Consider the following 24,082-nt stretch of genomic DNA (forward strand, 5'->3'; position numbering starts at 1 on the left):
TGACATCTGTTAGTAGTGCTTGGTGTTTTGTGTATTTTGTGTGTTGTGTATTGTAAGTAGTGTAAATACTGTTTTGCAAGTAGCTTAAGTATCTTATTTTCAATAATGAAAGTACAGTCGAATAAGTGAAGTAAATAATTTGTAAGTAATGCTCTTTGTGCTGAAATAAATATAATTGTTGGGTAAAAAAAAAACATGCATGATGTATACCTCCAGTCTTGGAACCTGTGATGTTAGCGAGCTACGTTATAGGTATGGTATAATTAGCTGAGCTGCTTCTGTGTTTTAAGTTAAATTTAAACCTACTACCAACCCTTTTTTGTTGTAGATTGTTCTTTGCAAGGCAAAGAAAAACATACTCAAACAAACTTCCTCCTTGTGCTGACTCCTTAAGAATGCATTCGTTTCGAGCTAAGTACCAAGCTGCAATTTGGAAAAGAAGTCTACAGAACTGTCCACAAGTCCCCACGCCAACTGACCACGGTTGGGCTCAAGATGACCGCACGCTAGCAATCAAGTGGATGTCTGGTGTACCGACCCCTGCAACTGTTCTAGAGTTTCCCTCATTTTCGTGTACGAGGTCGTGCGCAGCAGTAACCTGAGAGAGGTGCAGTATTGCGGTTTATCACTATATCATGACTAATTATCACTTGTGATATATCAAGAAATATCTTTGTTTCTTTTAAGCAATGTTGATAATATCATTTTATCACTGGTTTTATAAGGGATTGATTTTTTGATATTCCGCATTAGGTTTTCATAATATAAACATAATTTATCATGATATTATCACAATATTTAATTAAGTAAGGGATTAACCCTAACCCTAACCTGTTCCTGCATTACTAATGCATTAAAGTACATCGACATGTGACGACTGTGAAACGGTGAAAATCCATCAGAGGACGAGGAGGACGAGGGGGAGCAAGACCCGGCCAACGACCAACAAAATGAATGCTCTGATAACGATGAAGATGCTGATTAAGCTACAAGGAAATCTTCTAGACAGTACAGTCTGCAAGAAATTCCCATAACTATTAGCTAAAGGCTATTTTTACCACAATTGCTTGTAATCTCGCAATCTGATTGGCTAATTTGCCGTTGTCGATAAGAGTCTAGACAACGCTGCTCGCGTCATGCTTGCGTCAATTTGTCACCCAATGTAATAGCCAATCAGGAACGCTCATTTTGGGAAATAAACTAATCACATTGCGAGAAAGTTATAGACAACGCTTGCTCTTTCTCTGAGTTATGATTTTGGTCACGCTCTGAAATAAAAACTTTCTTTGGTGTTGAATATTGTGGTAAAAAACAAAATTTGTTGTAGACTCACTCGGCTACGCCTCGTGAGTCCACAACACTTTGACCACTGTGATGACGAATATCGTTGTCGATAAGAGTACAGACAACGCTGAACCACTTTCGATTTGTTAAGTTTTCATAGTTAGAGCTCTTCTTCCTACTGTCACTGATTCATCAGTTTTCATGTGCATCGAGGATTAGTTCTCTTTATGTATTTACGCGTCTGAGGGATTTACAGTCAGTCCCTTTTAATTTATACTTTCCATCCTTTTTTATGACAGAAACTGAAGCATCTTCAAATCCAAGATGGCGGATCAAGATGGCTACCGAGTTTGGAATATGCCATAAATAGCTTAGTAGTCATGACAATTAAACCAAACTGTTGCCTAAACCTACTTACTGCCATCATTCCCTATAACATTCAATGTTGATGTAACTTAAAAAGGTAGCTCCTTAGTGTTTTTGAAGAATTCAGCTAAAGAAAGAAGTGTATTTCTTAAGCATTGCAATAACAACCAAGAATGATGTTAAAAGGTTGCATCAGAAAGGTTCAAATCTTACTGTACTATACTAGCATTTTCAAGGTTAAAATGTTTGAAAATGTTCGCAAAATACGAACAATAAGCTTGGTAATGATGGCTATGTTCGACTCCCATGTGACTCTTCCATATGCAGTGTATCTGAGGGACGTCACTTTGTCACGTAATATCTCTTAACAGCTACTCATCCGAGACTTATCATACAAACTCATAAACTAGAGGACTTGTAGATTTGAGAAATGTATAATAGCCTTTGTCCCTCTGAGTGATACCGATCGCTCTATTTGTAGGGTCCTGGCCCATGGACTATACGTAATACGTTACGTTTTACGTAATGGCAGTGTTTATATGGTACCCAACGAAGCACCAATTGTTACTTCCGTTACTCATAATCCTACGCGGGGGATCTTGAGTAGGTGTGACTCGTGAAAATGATTATGCTGGTTGGGTTTGCTGTACTCTCGTCCTTTTAGAAAGCCGATCAATAGTTTGTAAGTATTAATTTCTATTCAGGTTTCATTCCATCTAGATTTATTTTGTAACCCATAATTTCTCTTTTTGTTGAACCACTTAATAGCCGCTCGATCGCTCGATCGTTTGAATTACTCGATCTCTTCACTGTGAAACACTACACCAGAATGCTAGTTTCTACCTGATATATTAAAATGCGTTCAAATTGTTGTTTGAAGTTTACACCAATAAAAATTTGGTTAAGAAGATGCACGCAATAATGCGAGGTAATTGGTAACCATAGCAATTAAAAGAGCAATCTAAAACGCTCTACATTTTGTCTTTACGCTTATATCTCAAAACAAACGCGATGACTCCCATTATATATTGCTGAATAGTGATTTGCGGGCTAAGATAAAACTCTACAAAGTTAAAAAAAATTCACTGGAGCGGATTCAGAGCCATCTTAAAATGTTGCAATTGGAAGAGAATTTTACCTTCGCCTACTAATCGTTTTCCCGCAATAAAATTTTGGGGTCACCGAGTTCGGTTTTGAATGTAAACGTTTGAACAAAAAAATATAAGTCATTCAAAGAAGGCCTCTTTCGTTGCTACGTCACATTGATGAGTGCTCTTAGTAAAGAATTTATTGGTGTTTCTTGTTGTGCCATAACATTGCCGTTACTTGAAACAGGTATGTAAATTCAATCTTCCTAAAAAGAACAGTTTCTTGAAAGTTTTTAAAAAAGTGGTTTGAGGGTCCTTAAAAGTCAGTCTTTTTTCGAGATACTGATGCTTCCCCGCAAGAAGATGCCTTTTTCCTCTTGTATTTGCTTGTATTACGGGAAGGTAAAACGACCCTTGCCGTCCATGTTATGTTTGCTGACCTTGACGTACAGCCCGCGTAGCTGGCGGGTTATTTTATCGCGGGATTGTTTCAACACGCGTGAATAAATCGATAGTAGTTGCTCGGTTGAGTTTTGGCCGCGAATGAGAGCGGCGGCGAATCCCGTAACTACTCGTCACCATGCCACTCAAGGCCAAAACACAACGGAGCAACCAACCATTCATTATTCGCGCGTGTTTGAATAATGCCACGATATATTAGGGAGCTTTTAAGCAAGGGATGTCTTTGAGCCATGGCTGGCAACCGGAAGTGAGATGTTCTTCCATTTAACTTTCTTCACACATTCAGATTTGCATTGGCTTAGTATCGTTTTTTTACTTAACTTCTTCCTTTTTTAACAATTATTCTACAAGGGCGCGCTGGATATGAAGTGATAGATAACCAACGAGGCACGTAGCGCCGAGTTGGTTTTAATCATTTTATGTCCAGTAATCCCGAGTGGAATAATTGTTTTGTTAAAAACTCCAGGATCTACAACTCTTCCACTGAAGCATTGATTTCTGCTTCGGACAATTCCGGTCCAAGACGGCTTTTGTCAGCCATTTTTTCCTAGAGCTGCAAAAATGTTTTCAGCTCACTTTGTTGCTGACGCGTTCCTTGACCATATTAGGTACAGCAGGTGTATGAAATGATAGCCTGTGTTCGGCGAGCCAATGAAAATGCTGGAAATCTGTAGTTCATTTTTTAATGAAGACGATTAGTTTCAAAATTCGTGAGAGAGTACTGTCCTGACATGCGATATGTTCACTTCGACTGCCGTTCGTGGCTCAAAAACGTCACATTTTAGGGAGTTTAAGCAAGTCCAAAATATAACTTAACGCTATCGCAAGTATTTCGCGATTATCCCGTCTTGTTCATGTTCTACAATACAGGCGAACTATCCTGTAACTGGATGGGAACGACCGTAGAAAATAAATGGTTCTTTGCTATATGCTCAAGTTGTCGTCAAAACCTAAAATTTGGTGATTTGTGGACTACGGTGAAGAAATGCACGGAAATTCGTGCTGCACGTGCAGCACGAGTATTTCCTTTTTTGCCAACCAATAATATTATTGCTTTGTGGTGTTGCCGTTGCCTACTAGGGAGCTTACGAAACGAGGACGACGACGGCTACGAGGACTTCATTTAAAAATACGAGTTCGCGTTATTCATATCACTACGAAACTATTTCATGTCGTTTCGCGTTAAAAATGTGTAGTAACTGTCGAGGAATTAAACTGGTATGAGTGGGTTGGAAGTGTAGAGAGAGAACTGAAAATTCATCGTAATGTGCTAACGTTCTCCACAGAACCTTGAATTTGGTCATTTCACGTCGTCATTAAGGAGATGACGGCAAAGAAATGTACCAAAATGTAAAACGCACGTGCAGAGCGTGCAGAGCCATTGTTTTTGCTCACTAAACCTATTGTTTTGTAGCGTCGTCGTTGCCGTCGGCGTCGTCGTTTCGTATTAGGGAGCTTAAGCAACGACAACGGCGACGGCAACGAGAACGTCACGAATTTGCATATTTAGTGGTTAAAAACAATAGCTTCGCACGCCCTGCACGTGCGTTTTTCACTTTTGTCCATTTCGTTGCCGTCGTCAGGAAAACAACAACGTGAAATAGCCAAGTTTTTGGTTTTATGAAGAACGTCAGCACTTGAGGATGAATTTTCGTTTTCTCTCCTAAAATGGAGTGCCGTTCCGACTGGTGTCATCTTTGAGGAATCACTACACCCTTGTCATATTAAAAACGTTGAGATAGTCACGAAGCGATTAAAATAACGCAAATTTATATTTTGAGATGACGTTCTCGTTGCCGTCGCCGTTGTCGTTGCTTAAGCTCCCTATTATCCCGCCAGTTACGCAGGATATTGACGTATGACAAACATTTACTTTTGCGAGGAAAATACTGATGTGAGGAAAATCAAGAACAGAAGTGGGGTTTGGCCTTTTTACCATTTCGCGAAAGGAAAAGAGCCTGTATAAGCTTGGCGCCCACCATTATAGTCCTTTATTATTTTTAAATATACTTTCTGACAATTGATACATTATTATGTCGCTAATATCTAAAAACATTAAATGTTCGTTACTGTTTCGTGGGTCTGCATTGCATTCTGAGCTCGCTAAAGTCTTTCCGCGTATTTAAATTAGTTACACTCTGTTTATTTTAAGAACCTTTTTTATAAAAACATCGAGGCCGAGATATCGATTAGGGAGGTTTAGCAACTACGACGGGAAAGGCAACCAGGGCCCGGTTGTTCAAAAGCCGATTAACGCTAATCCCAGATTAAAAATAAACCAAGGAGTTTATTTCTCTTCTCCTAAATGCTGTTCAACGCTGATATTTGGCAACAAAAGTAAACGAAAGAAATTCTCACCAAAAAGTTGAAAACATGAAACAAAAGTTTACAATAATCCTGGATTAAGTTAATCGACTTTCGAGCAACCGGGCCCAGAACGTCATCTCAAAACATAAATTTGTGCTATTGTAATCATTTCGCAACTATTCCAAGCTTTTTAAGGTGACAATGGTGTGGCAGTCCCTCAAGAATGAAACCGATACGAGTCACGCTTAAATTAGGGAGAAAATGAAAATTGATCTCCAAGTGCTGATGTCCTCGATAACACATCAAATTTGGCTATTTCACGTTGTAGTTTTGCTGACGACGGCAAAGAAATGGACAAAAGTGAAAAACGCATGTGCAGGGTGTGCAAAGGTATTGTTTTTGCCCACTAAATAGGCAAATTTGTGACGTTCTCGTTGCCGTCGCCGTTGCTAAAAGTTTGCAGATGCTGAGAGTCGATTAAGAACGTTTTTATTTTGCTAATCTGTATATTAAATGACAATCATAAAATCAAGGTAACAAATGTAAATTAATCAAAATGCTTAAAGACATTAACAATGGTGACACACATCTCGGTTTCTATCAGCAGTTCTCATGTTATTCTTGTCCAGCAAGCAAATATCCACGTCACCTAGAGCTTTACCCGTTGGCGAACCCATCACACCGGCATGCTCTAATTCATCCACTCCTTGACTGAAATGACTTACTCACACCTGTTGTTGAGTCTGTCGGTAAACTCCTAAATTCTTCTCCTGAGCGGTGTTCTTCATCATCCTTTCTGTTGTATTTTTCATAGCTTTGAGCTTTGAGAATTTCATTGGGATTAGTACAAGTTCCTCTTTGGAGTAAATAACTAATCTTATGGTTCAAATTAAGGTCTCTTTCGCTTGTTCACGAGCATGATCGGATTTCCCGAAAAACGATCCCATGGAGTCCGCAAATGACGAAACACTACCCGCATGTGAGGTAGTATCGCTCGAGTCCCAATCTTCCTCTTCCGATGAATCTTGTTTGTGGAGCAAGCGCCTCAATGAATCGCGTGCTATTCGCTTGTCGAGAAACATCGTGCTTTCGCTTAAACTAAATAGACTGCACATGCTTGAGATCTTTTCCAACCCAAGACCCCGACATGGTGATTTCATTACCTTAGCGTTGTCTTTATCTTGACTTTCAAACTGTTGTTGGGTTTTGTAAACTTCGTATCTCCGTGATCTATGCAAAAGAGAAATTTGCTTCAGCTCACAACTAATGTTCTGCAGTCGCTTCCTGATGTCTTTGAATGAAGAACTTTCGAGATGAACGTCGTCCTCGAAACTCTTTTCGGAAATATAATCACCTGCCTCGTTCCAGTTGATCGGTGTGTATTTATCCTTGAATTCCTCATCGACATCAATAGGGGTTTGCTTAATGTCATAGCTGTTTTTCGGCCGAAAGAATTTCGCATTTTTCACTGCTAAGAGCTTTCTTTCCATCTTTATCTTAGCATAGTGAACAAAGGTTCCAAGCATTTTCTGTTCTTCGGTTTCAGATTCCTTGGGGTAAATTCTTACATCGCGATATGATTCGTTAAGAATAGCCAGAAACATATTTATAAGTATACAAGCCATAACTGTCATGTAAAGAAAGAAGTACAGCGGCGCGATAACCCTATTCGCGTTCTTTAACTCTTGGTAATTCGTTTCTCCTCCGATGAACATCGCCAACTGAGTTCGGAAAACTTCGGAGACACTCGAGTAAGCCTTGGTATTGCTCCCGAAGGTGAGAAGCGCGATTTGCAGAAAGGCTGCAAAAGCAATCAGGAACACGGCCGAATATGAGATGATTTTGTCCTTACATCGTGCCATGCTTGCTGCTAAACTAGCGATATGTACGTTAAATTTAAGAATCTTCAATACTTTCAAAGTTAAAAGGAAGGCTAGAATGGCTATTAGCGTGTTCTCGAGATCAGACCAGAGCACTGCGTAATGAAAACTTGATGTCTCAAATGGATTGGAATGAATCCTCTTTACCAGCCTTGAAGTGTGATATCTCCGGAAAATAGACAGCACGATGGTTGCAGTGGTGGATAATATCAGAGCCAAGTCTACATACGTCCAGGCAGACTTAAAATATGAACACCTCTGCTTGTAGAGTTTCAAAATTTCGTTAATAATGAAGAAGCATAAAATAAGAACCACAATAAGATCGCACAGTGCATTGAAGGAACGCTTCTCCGCGGTTCTTGCTCCGTATAAGGACATGGTATTGATTCGCTTGGATGTAGCCACCCCACCCAGAGGAAGCGTCTCTAAGAGCAGTGTGACAGCACTGAAAAGGCGAGTTGACGAGTCAAAAATCATAAATTCTATGAATACCGCTCTGGTCTTCTCGTCAATCCAGGAATTGTTTTGCAAATTTGTTATGACTCGCAAGGCTGACCCTTTGGTGTAGCCCAAGTCCGCAACAAAACCACCACCACCATAAATTCCTCTCACACCCTGAAAAAAATAAAGAAAGAACAAAACAAAGCAAAAGAATAGTTAATAAATGTTTGTTTCTATGTCTAGAGTGATGGTGTTGAGGACGCCTACGAGAAACGGCTTATCACCATTTTTGTTTTAAAGCTCTTCAGAAGTGCCCTAGAAATCGCAGAGGCCAAATTAAACGGATCGTTGCAAAAAATAATGCAATTCTAACCGTGGCAACAACGAGGCATTATGTTACCATCCTATGCGAGCTTTAGCCTGCGAGCAGGCCCTCCAAGGGACTGGGGTTGGGGTAGAACGAGGGCCTGCCCCCATGGTGTCGCGTCCAAATTTTGATCGCAAAATACTGATTGGCTGAAATTAAATTACTTGGTGACGTCACCATTGACAAGCTCCGATAACCAGAGAGGAACTTTCGCTTCGAGAGATGAGGTGGTCAGAAATGCGTTTGAGAAAATCGTGGAATGTTGCAATTTTACCATAGCTTTACAAAATTAAAGATCGAGCAACGCGATGCAATGGCTTCTCTGCTGAAAGGAAGTTCTATCTCTGTTATCCACAGGACTCGGGAAAAGTCTTTTTTAACTGCTTTTCATAGCGACCAAAATACAACGGGGGCGACTTCGTGTCACCGTGGTAGTTTCCTCTCCTGGATAAAGCATTATCGCTGATCTTATTTGGACAAAAGCTTGGGCCTTTCGGCTTCGTCATTTGCTGTTTAACGATAGAGGAACTCTACTCCATTTTAGCAAGGTTTTGGTTATTACAGCCGACAAGCCGAAAAGGCGGCTCCACTTTTCAAAAGTAAAATATATATCTATAATCAAAAATACTCCATAAGCCTTTGAAATAAAATGGTGTACGTATTAGATATCTGTCTAGTATTAAAGTGTACTAGTTGTAATGTCTGTATTTCATTAACATAAATTTGAAAAAAGATAAACTCCGCTTAGCTTTACCGAAATTTGGCAGCAGTTGTCAGTGGTCGACGAGTCTCACACAGTGGAGATGCGGTCAGAGAAAAGGCATTTCTCTACTACGATTCCCGTCGTTTCAAGTTTGTGTACTAATTTTTTCCCCGACGAACGAAACACAATTTATGTGGAAAGGGACTTCGACGAATTACCATACAGAATATTCAGCTACGCTTTACACCATCTGCAGTAGTTGTTACGATTTTCTGGCGAAGGCTTCCTTCCTTTTATAGTATTTGGGAGTTTCTGCCTCGAGCGATTTGAAATACACAACGCATGGCTTGCTGTTTTTCAATGTTTACTTCCGGTGCGCGCTGATTGGCTAATTTTTGACAGATCTCTCAGCGTGACATCAGGAGGCGGCAAAATTCAGAGGGATGCGTTCAGGCTCCCACCTCTGAGAGAGAGCCTGCTCGCAGGCTACGGGAGCTTGTAAAACAGAGTGAAATTCCCAGCCAGGAATGGTAAAAATTGCACTACTTCTCATGCAAGCGAAATATCAAATTAAACGGGCAATGTCACGATATTTAAGGGTACTTAGGGAAAATCTTTAGTGAACAACGAGTTAAAATCTCGAAAATAGTAATGAGGAATTCCTTTATCGAAGCGATTTGCCATAAACTTAAAAAACAACGGGCAGACGTTTTTCAAGATTACCCAAATGCACTCCGTTTCAATGTTGTCCATTTGTGTCCATCCATGCTTCTCTTCCCTTTTTCTGTATTTCTTTTATATTGTTCAACAGTTTTAAGTGGTTATTGCAAATTTCATTTCATGGGCATTTTGGATGTCATGAAATTACATCATTTTGCGTAACATACATACTTGTGTGTGGCACGTTGAGAAATTAGTCCCACTCTGTTTTGAAAAAGTAGGCTGGGGAGCCGAGTTGCATCAATTAATTATTTCATTCTTGTGCAACACTTAAAACCATTTCGATATTCATTCAAAGATACTGGTCTGGTGCAATCTACACTGTAAGGAGTCTGCAAATGCTCCAACTCAAATGTTGTTGAAAGTTTATATGAGGGTGCACCATTCAAATGCGGTACCATTTGCGCGAGGCAAATCCAATGTTACCTGGACCCAGAGGCGCAGATCCATAACCACTTGTGACCGAAGAATGCCACAGAAACTATTACAGTCATTTTATAGTTCCCACTTTTAGTAGCCCTACATTTGAGGGGGGCGGTCTCATCTCAATTGAGTTTCAGTGCGAACTTCCAGGCACTATTTTCCAACCGATGGCTTCAAGGTACATGACTGGAATCACATATAGAATAGACGGCTTGGTTTACGTAATTACTTTTCCTTGTTGTCTTTGGGGCTGAATTGCGAAGAGCGCAGCTAACGACATAAGGCACCTCTGGAAGCTGCTCTACGGTCCACGTCTGATATCGGAGCACAACAGCACAGCCAGCTGGAATTTGCTATGTGACGATTTTGATTATTTAGGAAGAGAAAAACCATGCAGTCAGGTCGAGATAGCTTGTGGCCCAGCCCACGTACAATCTCAGAGTTGGGAGGCATGGTTCAAGACCAAAGCGCCTGCCTGAACCCCGAGGGTGTACATGACGGGGTATTCCCGGACACAACGGTCACCATCCAGTATTTATCCTTTTCAAAAGGACTTGACTTTGATAAATAAACGGAAACCGGTGTTTTTCTTTGGGTAAGCAGCACACTATAAATTACACACTATTATATGCTATGGGTATGGAAGTGCGAGATCCTTTGAACTCCCTCTCATTATTTTACCTGAAATGGAAGAGTGTCTAGCTTGTCTGCGTTGTGATACCGCCAAGGTCTTGGGCACATCTTCCGTAGCGCGAATTCCGAGAAGAGAACTGTTTCATTTGCTGGTATTTTCTGCCATCTTGGCATGCTATAAGGAGTCTTATCCTCGTTGTTAAAGCCATACGGAGGCAAACAAGGACGTAATGTTTCCCTGAATTCAGCATAGCGAGGTGCAATCGGGCATGTGACTATAAAATGTTAAAAGAAGGGACAACAACAACAATCAAACCTTATTAAAAAAATCCATTGCAATTCGTCGTACGTAATTGTGTGAAGTGCTTGAGAGGTACCAACAAGCTAGTTGTCCCACGTAAGAAAACTACAAATTTTGGCCTAAAATCTACAACTTTTATTGGTGCCAAAGTGTGGAATTCTTTACCGGATAAATTACGTTCAACGAAAATTCTTAAGGAATTTAAGAAGGCTGTGAGAGAACTACATCTGTAATGTACAGATTTCTACGATTTATTGTAATAATTTTAAGAGTTAGGATTGTTTATTTATTGATATAGTTAGAATGTTAGTTATTAATTGATCATGTATATATACATATCCATTATTTATTTATTTATTTATTTATTAATTTCATTTTTCTCGGCATATTAGCATGTATTTGCTAGGGGCCTAATCAGCCTCATCAACCCGAGTTGAAATAAAGTTACTTACTTACTTACTTAATGAAGTGGACTGACCCTCACTTACACAGGACAGACTTAACACTTTTTACCGGATTGTGTAATAATGTTGTGACGATTAGTAAGAAAAGCGAAAGAGATAGAGTTCTATCACAGAGATTTAGCATCACGCGTAACGCGAACGGCAAAAGTGACGACATGACCATGATTTTCCCGCCATTTTTCGCCGATTGTCGCTTGGGATTTGTTATATACGTGGAGTTTTCTTCTCGTTTTTCTTCTACATAACAAGTTGTTGGTGGACAAAAAGAACTCCAAAACAAATTTGGTAAAAAAAACAAGGAAAAATTACGTTTCATGGTTACAGGTCGTTCTTAACTGACTCCTTACCGCAATTTTCTTCATGAACTCACGTTGACTCTCTGTTGACTCACAAAACAGCTTTATCGAAACTCGAAAAATTTGACAGGTTAGGATTTTCATTTCATATTGCGTTTTTTCCACAAACAATGTTTAAAAGACTCCAAGTTTTTGCTTTTGTGTTTTGTTAACCAAATACTCGAGTTTAACAGAAGCCATTTCGAGTTGCCGTGGGTCACACGAAGCTTAAGTCACAAGCTTCACACCATTTTACGTGAAACGTGAAACGACCAGTCGATATTTGTCGTTTCTCGTAAACGTGATGCTAAAGCTCTCTTATTTGCCCAAGGCAGACTTGAAACGCTCAAAGACGAAACGAGACGAAGCTTATAGCGCCTCTTTGACCCACTAAAATGAACTGAAATCATTTTCTGTAAAGAAAGGGTATTGATTCAATAACCTGGTTGAACTCTTAGCTGTCTTAAGCGCGGCATTCCCACCATGTAACCAGACTTGTCAGATATGAAACCATCTTTGTATTTGAATGGTTTTCCGTTGTACCACGTGAGGTTGTACAAAGCAGGAACAAAATATGACTCGGTCCATCCCCAAAACGAACCAACATCACGAACCTTGGAGCAAAAAGAAGAACATTTTATGTAATATTTTGTCATGAACGCTGTGCACGAGGCGACAAATAACCCACACTTTTCGAGTAGGGTATGGAGTTCCCGGTGTTGAGGCCAGGCCTCTTCATAGCACATAGGTAAGTTTTACTTTGTGATCCTGACTACCATATGGTGTCACTTGACTGTACATTCGGGAATATGCTCCATTTCGACAATTTAGATCCTAGCAATATGGCGTGACAATTGTCACACGGACCTAGTTTCATGGTCTGGTTCAACTACTGCAAAGGAACACTCGGATTTTTTCCGAGTATCCCCGAGTCACGATCGATAAGAAATCTCTTCATTTCATTTACTGGGGTTCTGAACATCTATCACAGTCGTAGAGATTCCGAACTAGTAATCGGAAGGTCGTAGGTTTGACTCCCACGAAGGAGCACTTGGATTTTTTCCGAGTATTCCCGAGTCAAATCATCGAGAAATAAATTCCTTCATGTAAATATCTCCTTGAGTACGAGAGAGAGGTACAGATATGAAAAAAAAAAAGGTTTCTAACCACTCTTCCTGTGGTAGGATCATATGACCAGCTGCAGCCATATGGGGCGCCAAATGTAAAAATATTATTTAAGTACTTTTCCCCTATATTTTGTGTTATTTATAAATAACACATTGAAGTACCTTTGCGACAAAAAAAAGTGTGATTTATAAATCGCAACTGTGCGATTTATAAATCGGGCTTTTGCGATTTAATAATATAACCGAAAACTCATGAAATTCATACCTGCGGGCTCGTGGTCCAATGTTTTGATTTTTTGGTGCACAGACAAAAATTGACAAGACTGCTCTCCTCAGCCGTCTCAGGAACAATGTCTGATGCATTAAGTGCTCAGGAATCATCACAGAAAAGTGAGGTAATGATAGGCTTTATTTTTTTTATACATGGCGAATTGGTCTGAATTGTAAGCTTCGTTTTATTGCCATGTTTTCAATTTGCAGAGCTCGAGATTACATAATCTTTATCGTACCGCATCCATCCCACCAACCACTCCTTCTCAGGTTTGAACGATTTCATCTAGCTTCATCTTTACCAAATAACACAAAATATAGGGGAAAAGTACTTAAATAATATTTTTACATTTGGCGCCCCATACAGCCATGGTATTTTGTGACGACAGGTAGGAAAGAGCAGAAAATTAAGATTCAATGTTGGACTATACCTTTTCAAGACGAGGCAACAGTCTGTCAATTCCATTTGTCATCCAATAGTGCGAAGTATCTCTCCGTCCATAACAGATTGCCATTAGTGCCCACGCAAACATCAGGTAAAAAATCAGCTCAATTATCACACGCGCCATGGTCAGAACTCGCTTGCGATAGGTTCGGAAACTCTCCAGGTCGTGATTACTTGGCTTTACGGGCTCTTCAAATTCCCCCTGTAAGATAAAAAGTATGTTTCACATCCTAAGAACACATGAAAGTTTAAATACGAACCTCAATTATGCGGCTTAGTTAACATGCCTGAACCTGCCTCCTGTTACAGTGCGACAACGGAATCTTCGTATTTCTCATCGTGATAGAGGTTGTTTGATTTCTTCGTTACCGTTCATAAAATCATAAGAAAATTTTGATCATGAAAGTAAAAGGACTCGCTTCATTTTATGCCAATAAAATGTACCACACATGCGAATAGTGCTCTCCACGCGCGCTGATCGGTTAACTCGGAGGTAATTAGCCATTAAGTACAATAGGCCATTTCCGAGTTCATGTCTGCCTCCTCCTCAAAGCGAGTCTAAGTGCGAAGTTTTTGTTATGAAAATTTGTTTTCATTCATATGTAAAGAAGAACTAAATACCATCACAAAAACTTCGCACTTAGACTCGCTTTGAAGAGGAGGCAGACATGAACTCGGAAATGGCCTATTCATCTCCGAGTAGTCGGCACGCGAGAAATGAAATTTCCGACCACATTTGACAAAATTGAAGTAGTTTTTTGGTTCGCTTTTTAGTCAACTTGTGTGGATAATCTCGTACCCAGATCTCACTCTGTCACTGGTAATGTGAGATCTGGTAAAGTTCGACAGTACAACATTTTTCATTGGCTACTAAAAAAAGGTTGCGGCAATGCAATCTATGCTCCGATTGGCTTATTTCGCGGGGCACTTAGTGAAGGTTTGGTTTTAGCAAGCTCATGTGCTCTTTTGAATAAATGTCAGTTGTGCGGAGGAAAGTTTTGCTTCTTCCGACGCCGGAAAAGCTTTACAGTTGAGGAAAATCATTTGAAAAATTTGTGACGTTTGTGTAAATGGTACCGACGAAAGCCCCACGTACCCTACCACTCGAATAAAGTTCTGCGTAGCTTGCTACGCGGTACGCAGAAACTAATAAATTCAAGTTGAAGTATGTAATTTATTCAAAACAGTATTTCTCGTTCTTAAAGCGTGACTCGCGAATTAAGTAGTGATCAAGTAGTATAGGAGTTGGGGGTTTCAACGCATTTTTGCAAAAATGCGCTGAAACGTCCCAACTCATACTACTTTCCATTTAATGGCTTCCATCGATGGTTTCCATCACGTGGGCGTGGCCAAATATGGGCGTGGTCATTTTCAGTCTCGTATTCTTGGAAATCTATATGTTTTATATTTCTGCGAATCTATGCCGTGGCGAGGCAGAATGGATTTTATAGTGACCGTATGCGTAACTTGCCATACCATTGTTGTGAATATATCGCTTGTCATCGAAGCAGGATAATGATACTTTATTAAGCTCATAGCTCCCAAGTTGATGCAAGTTGCTTCTGATCGTTTTCATGGTGTGTTGCATTTGTTCGCTGTTGAACAGTACGTTTTTGTAATTTTCATGAGTGATGTTCTTCTGAATAATATTTTTCTTGGTTCCCTTTGCCGTCTTTCCACCTTTGTCATTGTCTTTCATATAGGAATACATTTTTGATCTCAATCCAACGAATTCGGTGATCGGTATACCTGCTGCCTCGTCTTTGAATTTACCGATTACCTTTTTATTTGTCTTGTCGAAATATTGCCAATCTTGAGAATAATCACTGTTGTCGAATTTGTCTTTATCATTCCAAAAGTCTTGGTATGCATCACTCGTTTGGATTTCATATGTCAAGCTGTCTGTGTCTGTGAATAACAATTTTGCTTTGCTGCCGTATTTTTGTTTGATATAATTATAGTGAAAATCATACATTAGTGTCTTGCTAAGATCAAGGATACACATACCCACATATGCCGGCCTGTTTAGGGTTAGTGTTTCTTTGATTTTATGCACTGCCACTAGATTTTCATTAAAGATCTTGCTGCTAACATATGTTGGTTTAGCAGCCATTTTTAATAGTTTGTTTTCATCAGTCACTAATCTGACATCTACTCTTTTTCTAATGTTTTCCATTGTTTTTCCAAATACACTGTTATTCATGAGCTTGAAGAAGTCTTTCTCGAAAGCATTTTTAGCATTAGTTCTTTTTTCAGTATTAAAGTCGATGTATTGCTTCAACCATGCGGACTGATTGAACTCTAGTACTCGATGGACTTTGGTTATTTTCAAACCAAGATCTGTGTACAATCGAAGGTTTCTGTAATGGAGTACGTATTTTTCTTTATTGCTTAACGTAGGTACCAGTTTATGAACTAAACCAGTTGATACATTAAATTTATCGGCTATTTCTTGGCAATAATTAGAAAGCATATCTTTGTTGACTTTTACCTTTTCAGGTGCTAGCGGATAATCATTATGCAGATCGTGTAATTCTTTGGGATATTCCAAATCAACTTCTAATATCGAACCTTTATTGCTATCTTCTTTATACTTGGATAAGTCTATTTTGTCAATTTGTTTTTTAGTCATCCATCTGAATCCGCCAGTTGGAAGGTATTGGCTCATTGCCCAACCATACAGATTGTTGGCGTCTAAATACATGATATATTTTGAGGGCGCCTTTTCATCATATGTTTTCATGTATCTATTATTAGCTTTACCGTATCGGTTAGCAATATAACTGGTTCCGCCACGCATTCCTTTTTCAATAAACTGAAACATGTCAATATCAGTCATAAGCTCCAATTTAATGTTAGTCATCTTTAACATAGCATCCCATGAAAGACCTGGAGATGTAAAATAATGACAGGGGTCTAGTTTGTAGTATTGCAGACAGTTCTTTCGAAAGTTTTCAAACACATCAGCTAATAGAAGGATGTCAGATTTGAGATATAAGTCATGGTACTCACCCATATTTTTTAGATTGAAAGTGTTCCATACATTTTGAGCATGTTTGTATTGATCATCTGAGATATGCTCATCATTTAATATACTGTAAAATTCTTCTTTTGGTGGTAGCTTTTCATTGAATTTACCGAAGCTATCCATGAAGTCGTATGGATATACTCCTTTTCGAGACATCAAATCAAGCTTTTCGTTTTCAAATATTTGAGAGGTGTATTTCAATGATTCTTTTGGTAGATTGCTGACCAGTCTGTCAAGACTTGAGCTCATGAATTGGAAACTGTCAATAAAGGTCAGATGATGACCGAGCATGAAAGCCATGTATTTCTCCATGTTATTGGGAATTGCATTTATATTCATTTGGCACTTTTCACCTTTCTTGTTTGTGTATGTATGATTTTTAACTGTCTCACCGATCTCTTGCATTATGAAATGACTGTCATACCCACGTAGATTGTGGAATATCACTGGAATTTTGTCAGTTATTCTGAAGTTGAGATTGCAATCTTGATGTGCGGATCCTCTGTACTGGTCAGTCACATGGCAGTGATCTCTTACTCTCACATCAGTTTTATTGTATTCTTTTTCACATATATGGCATTTGTCAGCTTTTTTGAATTTGTCTTCGTCATCTTTAGTCATTCTCAATGGCTTATCAAAATGTTTTTTCATTACATTCTTGCAATATTTGACTTCTTCTAACATTTTTTCCATGAATTTGTGAACAGCTTTTTCACCTCTATAAATTTGTGCTGGTTTTGTGTATTTATCATCATAACAACACACAACCTTATATCCATAACCACAGTCTGTGTGTCTCTGATAAGCCTCTGTGTATGATTTATCATCATTGGGTTGACATCCATGTATTTTTTCAGTTATGGCTTCGAAATCTGCATATATTACAAATGGAACTGGTAGTTGTTTATGGAAATTGTTGAATTTTAGTATGTTGTCATCTTTTGTTGGCATTTTAATAGCTTGTGCACCATTCACTTGAATGCAGTTTTCTTTATGATCAGTTAATACTCTTTCAGAGCTGAAGCATTGAAGACAATACATGCAAAAATGTTTCCTCTCTTTATGCTTCGTTTGATTGTACATAAACTTGTTGAAATCCTTTATCAATACATAGTGCTTGTTTTCATTTTCTGTTATAAGAAGCAGATTCATACAATCTTCATACTTTTCTTTTGACACATAAATGGGATATTTTTGTTTTTCTTCATGACCAAATACATTGATGTTGATCTCGTTCTGCTTTTCTATTTTGTTGTACTGTTTGGTAGTCACTGGAAATTCAATTCCTGAATAATTCAAATTTTCAATGAATGCTTTGTCTGATTTTTTTATTCTTTGAGGATCTTTGTCTTGGGGGTTCAAATGTCTTATGTGGCACCATCTGAAGCATTCATTGTCACTGTTTTTTATGTTTATCAATCCCTTTGCACTTCTGAGTTCTGTGGGTAGTTTTGTATAAGAAGATCCTTTCATTGGTTCATATTTTACCACATTGATATAATGATTTTCAACAGATTGAATAGTCCAACCAGATCCCTCTGAAATCCAAACTGCAATCTTGTTCAGTATGACTTGTTTTGACAAAGATAAAGCTAGTTCAATTTGTGTGTCATTTGTTATTGTTTGGGGTTGACTGTTGAAATAAGCCTTTTTGATGATTTTTTCTTCTCGCCCTGTTTGCTTTTCAAATGTTACTCTAAGTGTTTCAATAAATTTTAGACCTTTCATTGATTTCAATGTTTTTTCGATATGGATGGCAACAGCCTTTCTTGTATTTTGCAGTTGCATAAGTGGGTCTTTGCTGTTTTTGATGTTGATTTCATAAGACTTTGTAAACCCTTTTAAAGCTTTGTTCGTTTCTTGTATTATAGTCCTTGGTGCCGGAACTGGTTTTTTGGATCTAGGCGCTGGCACTGGTCTTTTAGTCCTAGGCAATGGCACTGGTTTGTATCCATCTCGGAACTCTAATGGAGGAAGAATTATGTTTTCTTCATAATTTTGAACCATTTGCTGCACACTCTTTCTTGGTTTTGGGATTGGTCTTGTTTTAGTCCTTGGTGTGGGCACTGGTTTCGTATTTTGTTTTATAATCAATTTTATTAATTCTGATTTACTTAGTTTCTCAAGATCACTCTTGTTCATACTATAAGTCGAGATATTATTTTGCATAATATTCATCATAATATAACTATAGATAATAATTCTTTAAATAAAAATATGGTGCGTTTATAGTTCAACACATACGGGAAGTATGTATTTAACTTTTTTAAAAGAGAAGTGATATGAATAAATTAATTGCTGTTTTCATGTTTATCATAAATATAACCCGTATTATATGTGAATGAATTTTTGAAATGTTTCTTTGTTTTTAAATGGCAATGTTTGCCAGCAAGAGTGTAGTTTCTACCATTGTTGCATATTTGACAGTACCATTCTTTATGCAACATGTAGTCGGTTTTTATTTTTCTTCTTTCTTCATCAGTATAAAATCTTGGGCGGCCAACTGGTCTTTTTTCTTCCATATAATGTAACTATATATTTTTATTTATATATTTTCTTGCACCATTTTATGTGGAGCCAAAAAATTGCGATATCTTTTAAATTCTCTGAATAAAAAAGACATTTTACGGTCTGCAATTCTGAACACTCTTTCAATTTCTTCTTTTGGTATCCCAAGATCAAACGCTGATTGGATAATCACCATCTCTTTTGTTCTCACAAAATGCATGTACTGTGCGTTTTTCGCAATAATATCACAAATTTCTTCTGCAACTAACTTTCTCAAACATAAGGTTTTTACTACTTCCGTTCCTCTGAACATATACTTATAGCTCACACAAATATTCAAAAGGAAGATGAAAAATCACTCCGTCTTCATTTTTTGTTTGTATTATCCATGGATACATTTTTCGTGCATACTTACGCATTGCTGCCCAAGATATTCTTTCACTCATCGCCTTCCAATCTATTTTGTATTCTGGGTATCTTTCTTTTAGCACGTTTTCTATGTCATTTTCTTTGATGTCATTCAATAAATAATACCAAATGATCAACTTGTATTTTTGTCTGTCTGAATATTTTTTTATATACTATATGTTTTTATACAGATTTTTCACTGTCTTGTGACGAAATAGATTCTTCTGAACTCGAAACCTCACTTTCTTGCGACGATGGCAACCAATCGGAATCAGAACCAGAGTCCTGATCGCTCTCATAATAGAAACCAAACTTTTCTTCATTTTCAAACTTGTCCATATAATATAAGTATACATTTTTATTTTTTTATAAGTATTTATGCGCGTTTGTTTCACCACAATTCATATGTTTTCAATGTCTTTCAATGGTACCCAACTGTTGAATTCATCACTGTATCCCTTCCATTTCACTAGAGCTTGTTTCTTTTTATAGTCCCTCCGAATTACTTTGTCAATACGGAAAATATCCTGCTTTGCTTTTAATAATTCAGGTTCATAAAAACTGCCTTGTATCTCTTCGTCATTGAGATCTTTTAGTTTGTATGTTATTGGATTAGTGTATTGGATCTTATCAACTGTAAACACTTCTTCAGTCCAATTTGGTGTATAACCCTTGTCGAACACATTCCGTTTATACTTAGATATTCGAACCTTATCACCAACCTTGAATTTTGGTTTTTGTTTTAATGTTTCTGTATCACCATATAGATTGAAGTAAACTATACCTTCATTCCTCTTGTTAGATGCTTCAACGGGTGTCATCTTTATGCTTGAATGTTTTGTGTTGTTGTACTGTTTCACTAGTTTGGACAGCATATCGAGATACATTGTATTACCTTGAACAGTGAACTGTTTCCACATTTTGGATTTAATTGTTCTATTCCACCTTTCAACCACTGAGGATTTCTCCTCATTTTCAGTGGAGTACATATGTATCCCATTTTTCTCCAACAAGTCTTTCAAGTGTTTGTTATAGAACTCCTTTCCCTTATCAACCCATAAATATTGTGGTCTTCTGCCTTCCCTGAATATTGTTTTAAATGCTTCAGTAACGGATTCACCTTTCTTATCCTTCAATGGGGCAATCCAACCGTATTTACTGAAAACATCGATAACCATAAGAAGATACCGATAACCTTTATTCCATTTGCTAAACTGTTGCATTTCAACTAGATCACTTGCCCATATTTCATCAATATGATTCACGATTACACGCCGCCGAGTAAAGTTGCGTCTTATGGATGCATGTAATTCATCTGCTAATTTTTCTTGCCAGTTACCCGACGGCTTTTTCCGTTTTTTGAAACTCCTAGACCTAGTTTCTGCTTTGTATTGATGACATTTCTCGCTAACCAATGCCCCCATTGTCTTTCATTATACGGTACGTTGTCTAAAGCTTGAACCATTTTCCTATCTGCTTTGTTTTTACATTTCCTGTCATCCTTGCAGACGGAATAATCAACATCGTGTTGCATTGCTATTGCATCAGTTTTGCCAGTGGGCATATCATATATTTCCAATATTTGACCAGTTTTTGGGTCATACTTCAGTTGATTTTCTAAATCATTGTAAGGTCCTGTGTAATGATGCCCAGGTAATGTCCATCCGCCTTTTGGTTTCGGCAATTTACCAATAGCTTTGTGAATGTCAACAGCGCCGCCATCAAGATCTTTTCTGTTTGTTGTGTATTTTTTATTTGGTCTTATTTTTGTTGACAATTGATCGAGAGCTTCAGAACCGACTTTATGAAGTAGAGGGTTCATTTTTCTCAAACCATAATCGATTGCTTTTTTCTGCAATTTTGGGTCTCTCATTAATTCGGAACCATAATATCTACCCATTTCAACGGCTTTTTTGCCAAGATAAGGTACTCCTTTAGTTAAAAATAATTCAGTTCCTGTATTAGCAATATCACTGAGTAAGCCCGCTCCCAACGGGCTGTTTAGTTTCCCTGTTGTTTGACAAATTTGGTCTTTGTAATGCCACATTCAGCACAAGTGCAAAAGAACATTAGTCTACCATTTTTGGCTGTTTTGTAACCTGAAGGTTCAACACATTCGGTTACCTTTTTCTGTTTTACACAATATGATTTCATAATATATATAAGTTAGATATTTCTAAAATAATGTTCGATAAATCTCTCATTTTTCATTGTATCATTTATGTCAAACACTTGTAATAAATCATAATACGAATTACCCTTATTCATTTCATTTAGAAAGTATAAACAGAAATACCCACAAGTTGTTGTTTGTATGTTTTGTATCTGATTGTTTTGATGTAACAAAGTAAGATTTTTCTTTTTGGCATGATTTACAATCTCTTGAAAAGGTGGCATACCAAAACTATCGAAATAATTTATCACATTGTCTTTGACATATGTTGTAACCCAATGACTTCCGCTCATATAAGCTGGTTCTAGATTGTAAATAAATAACGCCTGTTTATGGTTATGTGGAACTTTTTCATCTCTTGACAGTACATCATTGATTGGTATGTTCAAATATTTACACCATTTTTTCAGATCGTGATTGGACATAGGTATGTTTTTGTGAAATTTTGGTTTCACAATATTGCCCCCAAAATGGGTATGCCATTGAATGGACTGTTTTTTCCCAATAGTAACCCTTTTCCTTTTTTGGTTGAGGATGTTTTTTTTTTCTACCATTACCAGTCACATATGGCGGATAACTATAAAATGGAGGGGGCATTCCCATTCTAGGTGCACCTGTACCATCCTTTTTCGACGAAGGTGGTCTACCTACCCTAGGTGCTCCTCTTCCCGTTAGCTTTTTGACAAGATTCAAAGCCAAAGGAATTCCAATGCTAGCTAACAGAGTTCCTAGAAATCCACCTGATTGTGTTTTAGTCGGTGTTATTTTAACGCCAGATCCTGTTTGAGCCGCATTCATTATGTCTCTTTGCTGTTTGGTTGTAAACATATTCAGATATGGCATCAGTTGATTGATTGCATTGAAAGGTATCATCATGGGTAATGGCATAGCACCACCTTTTTGACCAGATCCTAACAATTTTTTAGCTCCGGCTTCTGCTAAACCACCAAGAGCACTCAACCCAAGGGTTTTACCAATTGCTGGAAGAGCTCTCATACCAAGTGACAATACGGTGCTCAAAAGACTTCCGCCTACTTGTTTTCTGATATTGGTCTTAGCAAGCTTAATGTCCATTCCTTTGTTCAATTGTCGATTTTTTTGCAATCTCTTTTTCACCATTGCTGGAACATAAAGAGTGTCGTTTCCATTAAGAGAATCATTTGTCAGTCTTAGAACAATTGTTTCCCTTTTATGGTAAGCATTACTCAGATTCTTTTTTTGATTATCTGAAAGTCTTACGTTGATTTCATGAAGTTTAGTCATATAATATATGTTATATAATTCCAGTTACAAATAAATATGTGTCATTTACTTGATTTCATATTACTATTTCAGTTGTGGGCTTAAACTATCACCAATTCATTACCCACCTTGTCAATAACAACCGACTCTTCGTACAATACAACTGCATGGACATTGAAATCTGCTGCACTATTAGCATTGAGTTTATACCTGAAAATCAACTGTTTAGGGTCTCTTGTTACTTTCTCTGCCTGATATGACAGATCAAAATAGATCAGTGAATACAGGCTGTTATAATTGGCAAGATTCAACTGGGTTCCGGTGTTGTAATCGTTTTTTCGCATAGCATAAGACATCAGATCATTGAAAATCCTCACTTTGCTCTCACTGTCATATTCCGTTTCTGGGTAGAAAACACCATTGCCATATTCGAGTCTGCATGTTGTTAAATAACTGTTTGCGTTTGCTGCATTTAGTTTGAAGGTATCAAGTAGATATGGATTTTGAGTTGCAACTCTGGTTTTAGCCCGTTGTAGATAAACAAAAATTGCTTTGACATTGTCAATACTGGAAGAAATCTGAAAAAAACCACTGACTCTAGCAGGTGCTGACACTGCATATAGTTTACGCTGATATGTCCATTTGTGTTCTTTCATGAAAGAGCTTACAAATTTGTCGTACATACTGTCTTTTGGTGTTAATTTTGGAACCCATAAAAGAAATCTGTTAATCACTACTCTGCCGGCATCTGTTCCTGCTGCCATATTGATGAGTTCATTGTCGTTCTGGAGATTCAAATTGAATTGTAACTGCATAGGAACCAACATTTTATCCTGCAACTCTTCAAAAAAACTGTAACGATTGAGAGGTATGATCAAATTCACATCTTTTGCTCCTCCCGTTCCATCATTATTGGCAGCTTGTGTAAGCACTCTTCTAGATTCATATCCTAAATTGGTATTGGCTGTCGTGTCATTTGTGTCTAAATACCAAAAACTGTTTTTACCGACTGATCTGCTGTAATCATCAGAATATTCCAACAGATTCTTCACAAAAGTGACCTTATGTAGATTGTCAGTGTCATAAACAATTTTCCCAGCACTTTTA

General features: G+C 38.0%; 2 protein-coding genes across 13 annotated transcripts in view; both read right to left on the reverse strand.

Moving 5' to 3' along the window:
• Positions 1-5,174: 5,174 nt before the first annotated feature.
• The window catches only part of LOC138026640 (polycystin-1-like protein 2), a 117,075-nt gene continuing 98,167 nt past the window's right edge, over positions 5,175-24,082 (reverse strand). For all 12 annotated transcript variants that reach the window (XM_068874070.1, XM_068874071.1, XM_068874068.1 and 9 more), the window contains 4 exons: positions 13,603-13,818; positions 12,217-12,388; positions 10,723-10,949; positions 5,175-8,002 (listed from right to left, as the gene is read on the reverse strand). In XM_068874070.1, coding sequence (XP_068730171.1) covers positions 6,392-8,002; positions 10,723-10,949; positions 12,217-12,388; positions 13,603-13,818 — 2,226 coding nt within the window. In that variant the 3' untranslated portion in view covers positions 5,175-6,391. The remainder of the gene's footprint in view (positions 8,003-10,722; positions 10,950-12,216; positions 12,389-13,602; positions 13,819-24,082) is intronic.
• On the reverse strand, positions 15,149-17,134 carry LOC138027451 (uncharacterized). The gene is made up of 2 exons (XM_068875012.1): positions 16,108-17,134; positions 15,149-15,211 (listed from the first exon to the last, which is right to left on the reverse strand). The coding sequence occupies exons 1-2, from the start codon at positions 17,047-17,049 to the stop codon at positions 15,149-15,151; spliced, it is 1,005 nt and encodes a 334-aa protein (XP_068731113.1). The 5' UTR covers positions 17,050-17,134.

This window comes from Montipora capricornis, chromosome 12, assembly GCF_036669925.1.
Source record: "Montipora capricornis isolate CH-2021 chromosome 12, ASM3666992v2, whole genome shotgun sequence".
Classification (NCBI taxonomy): domain Eukaryota; kingdom Metazoa; phylum Cnidaria; class Anthozoa; order Scleractinia; family Acroporidae; genus Montipora; species Montipora capricornis.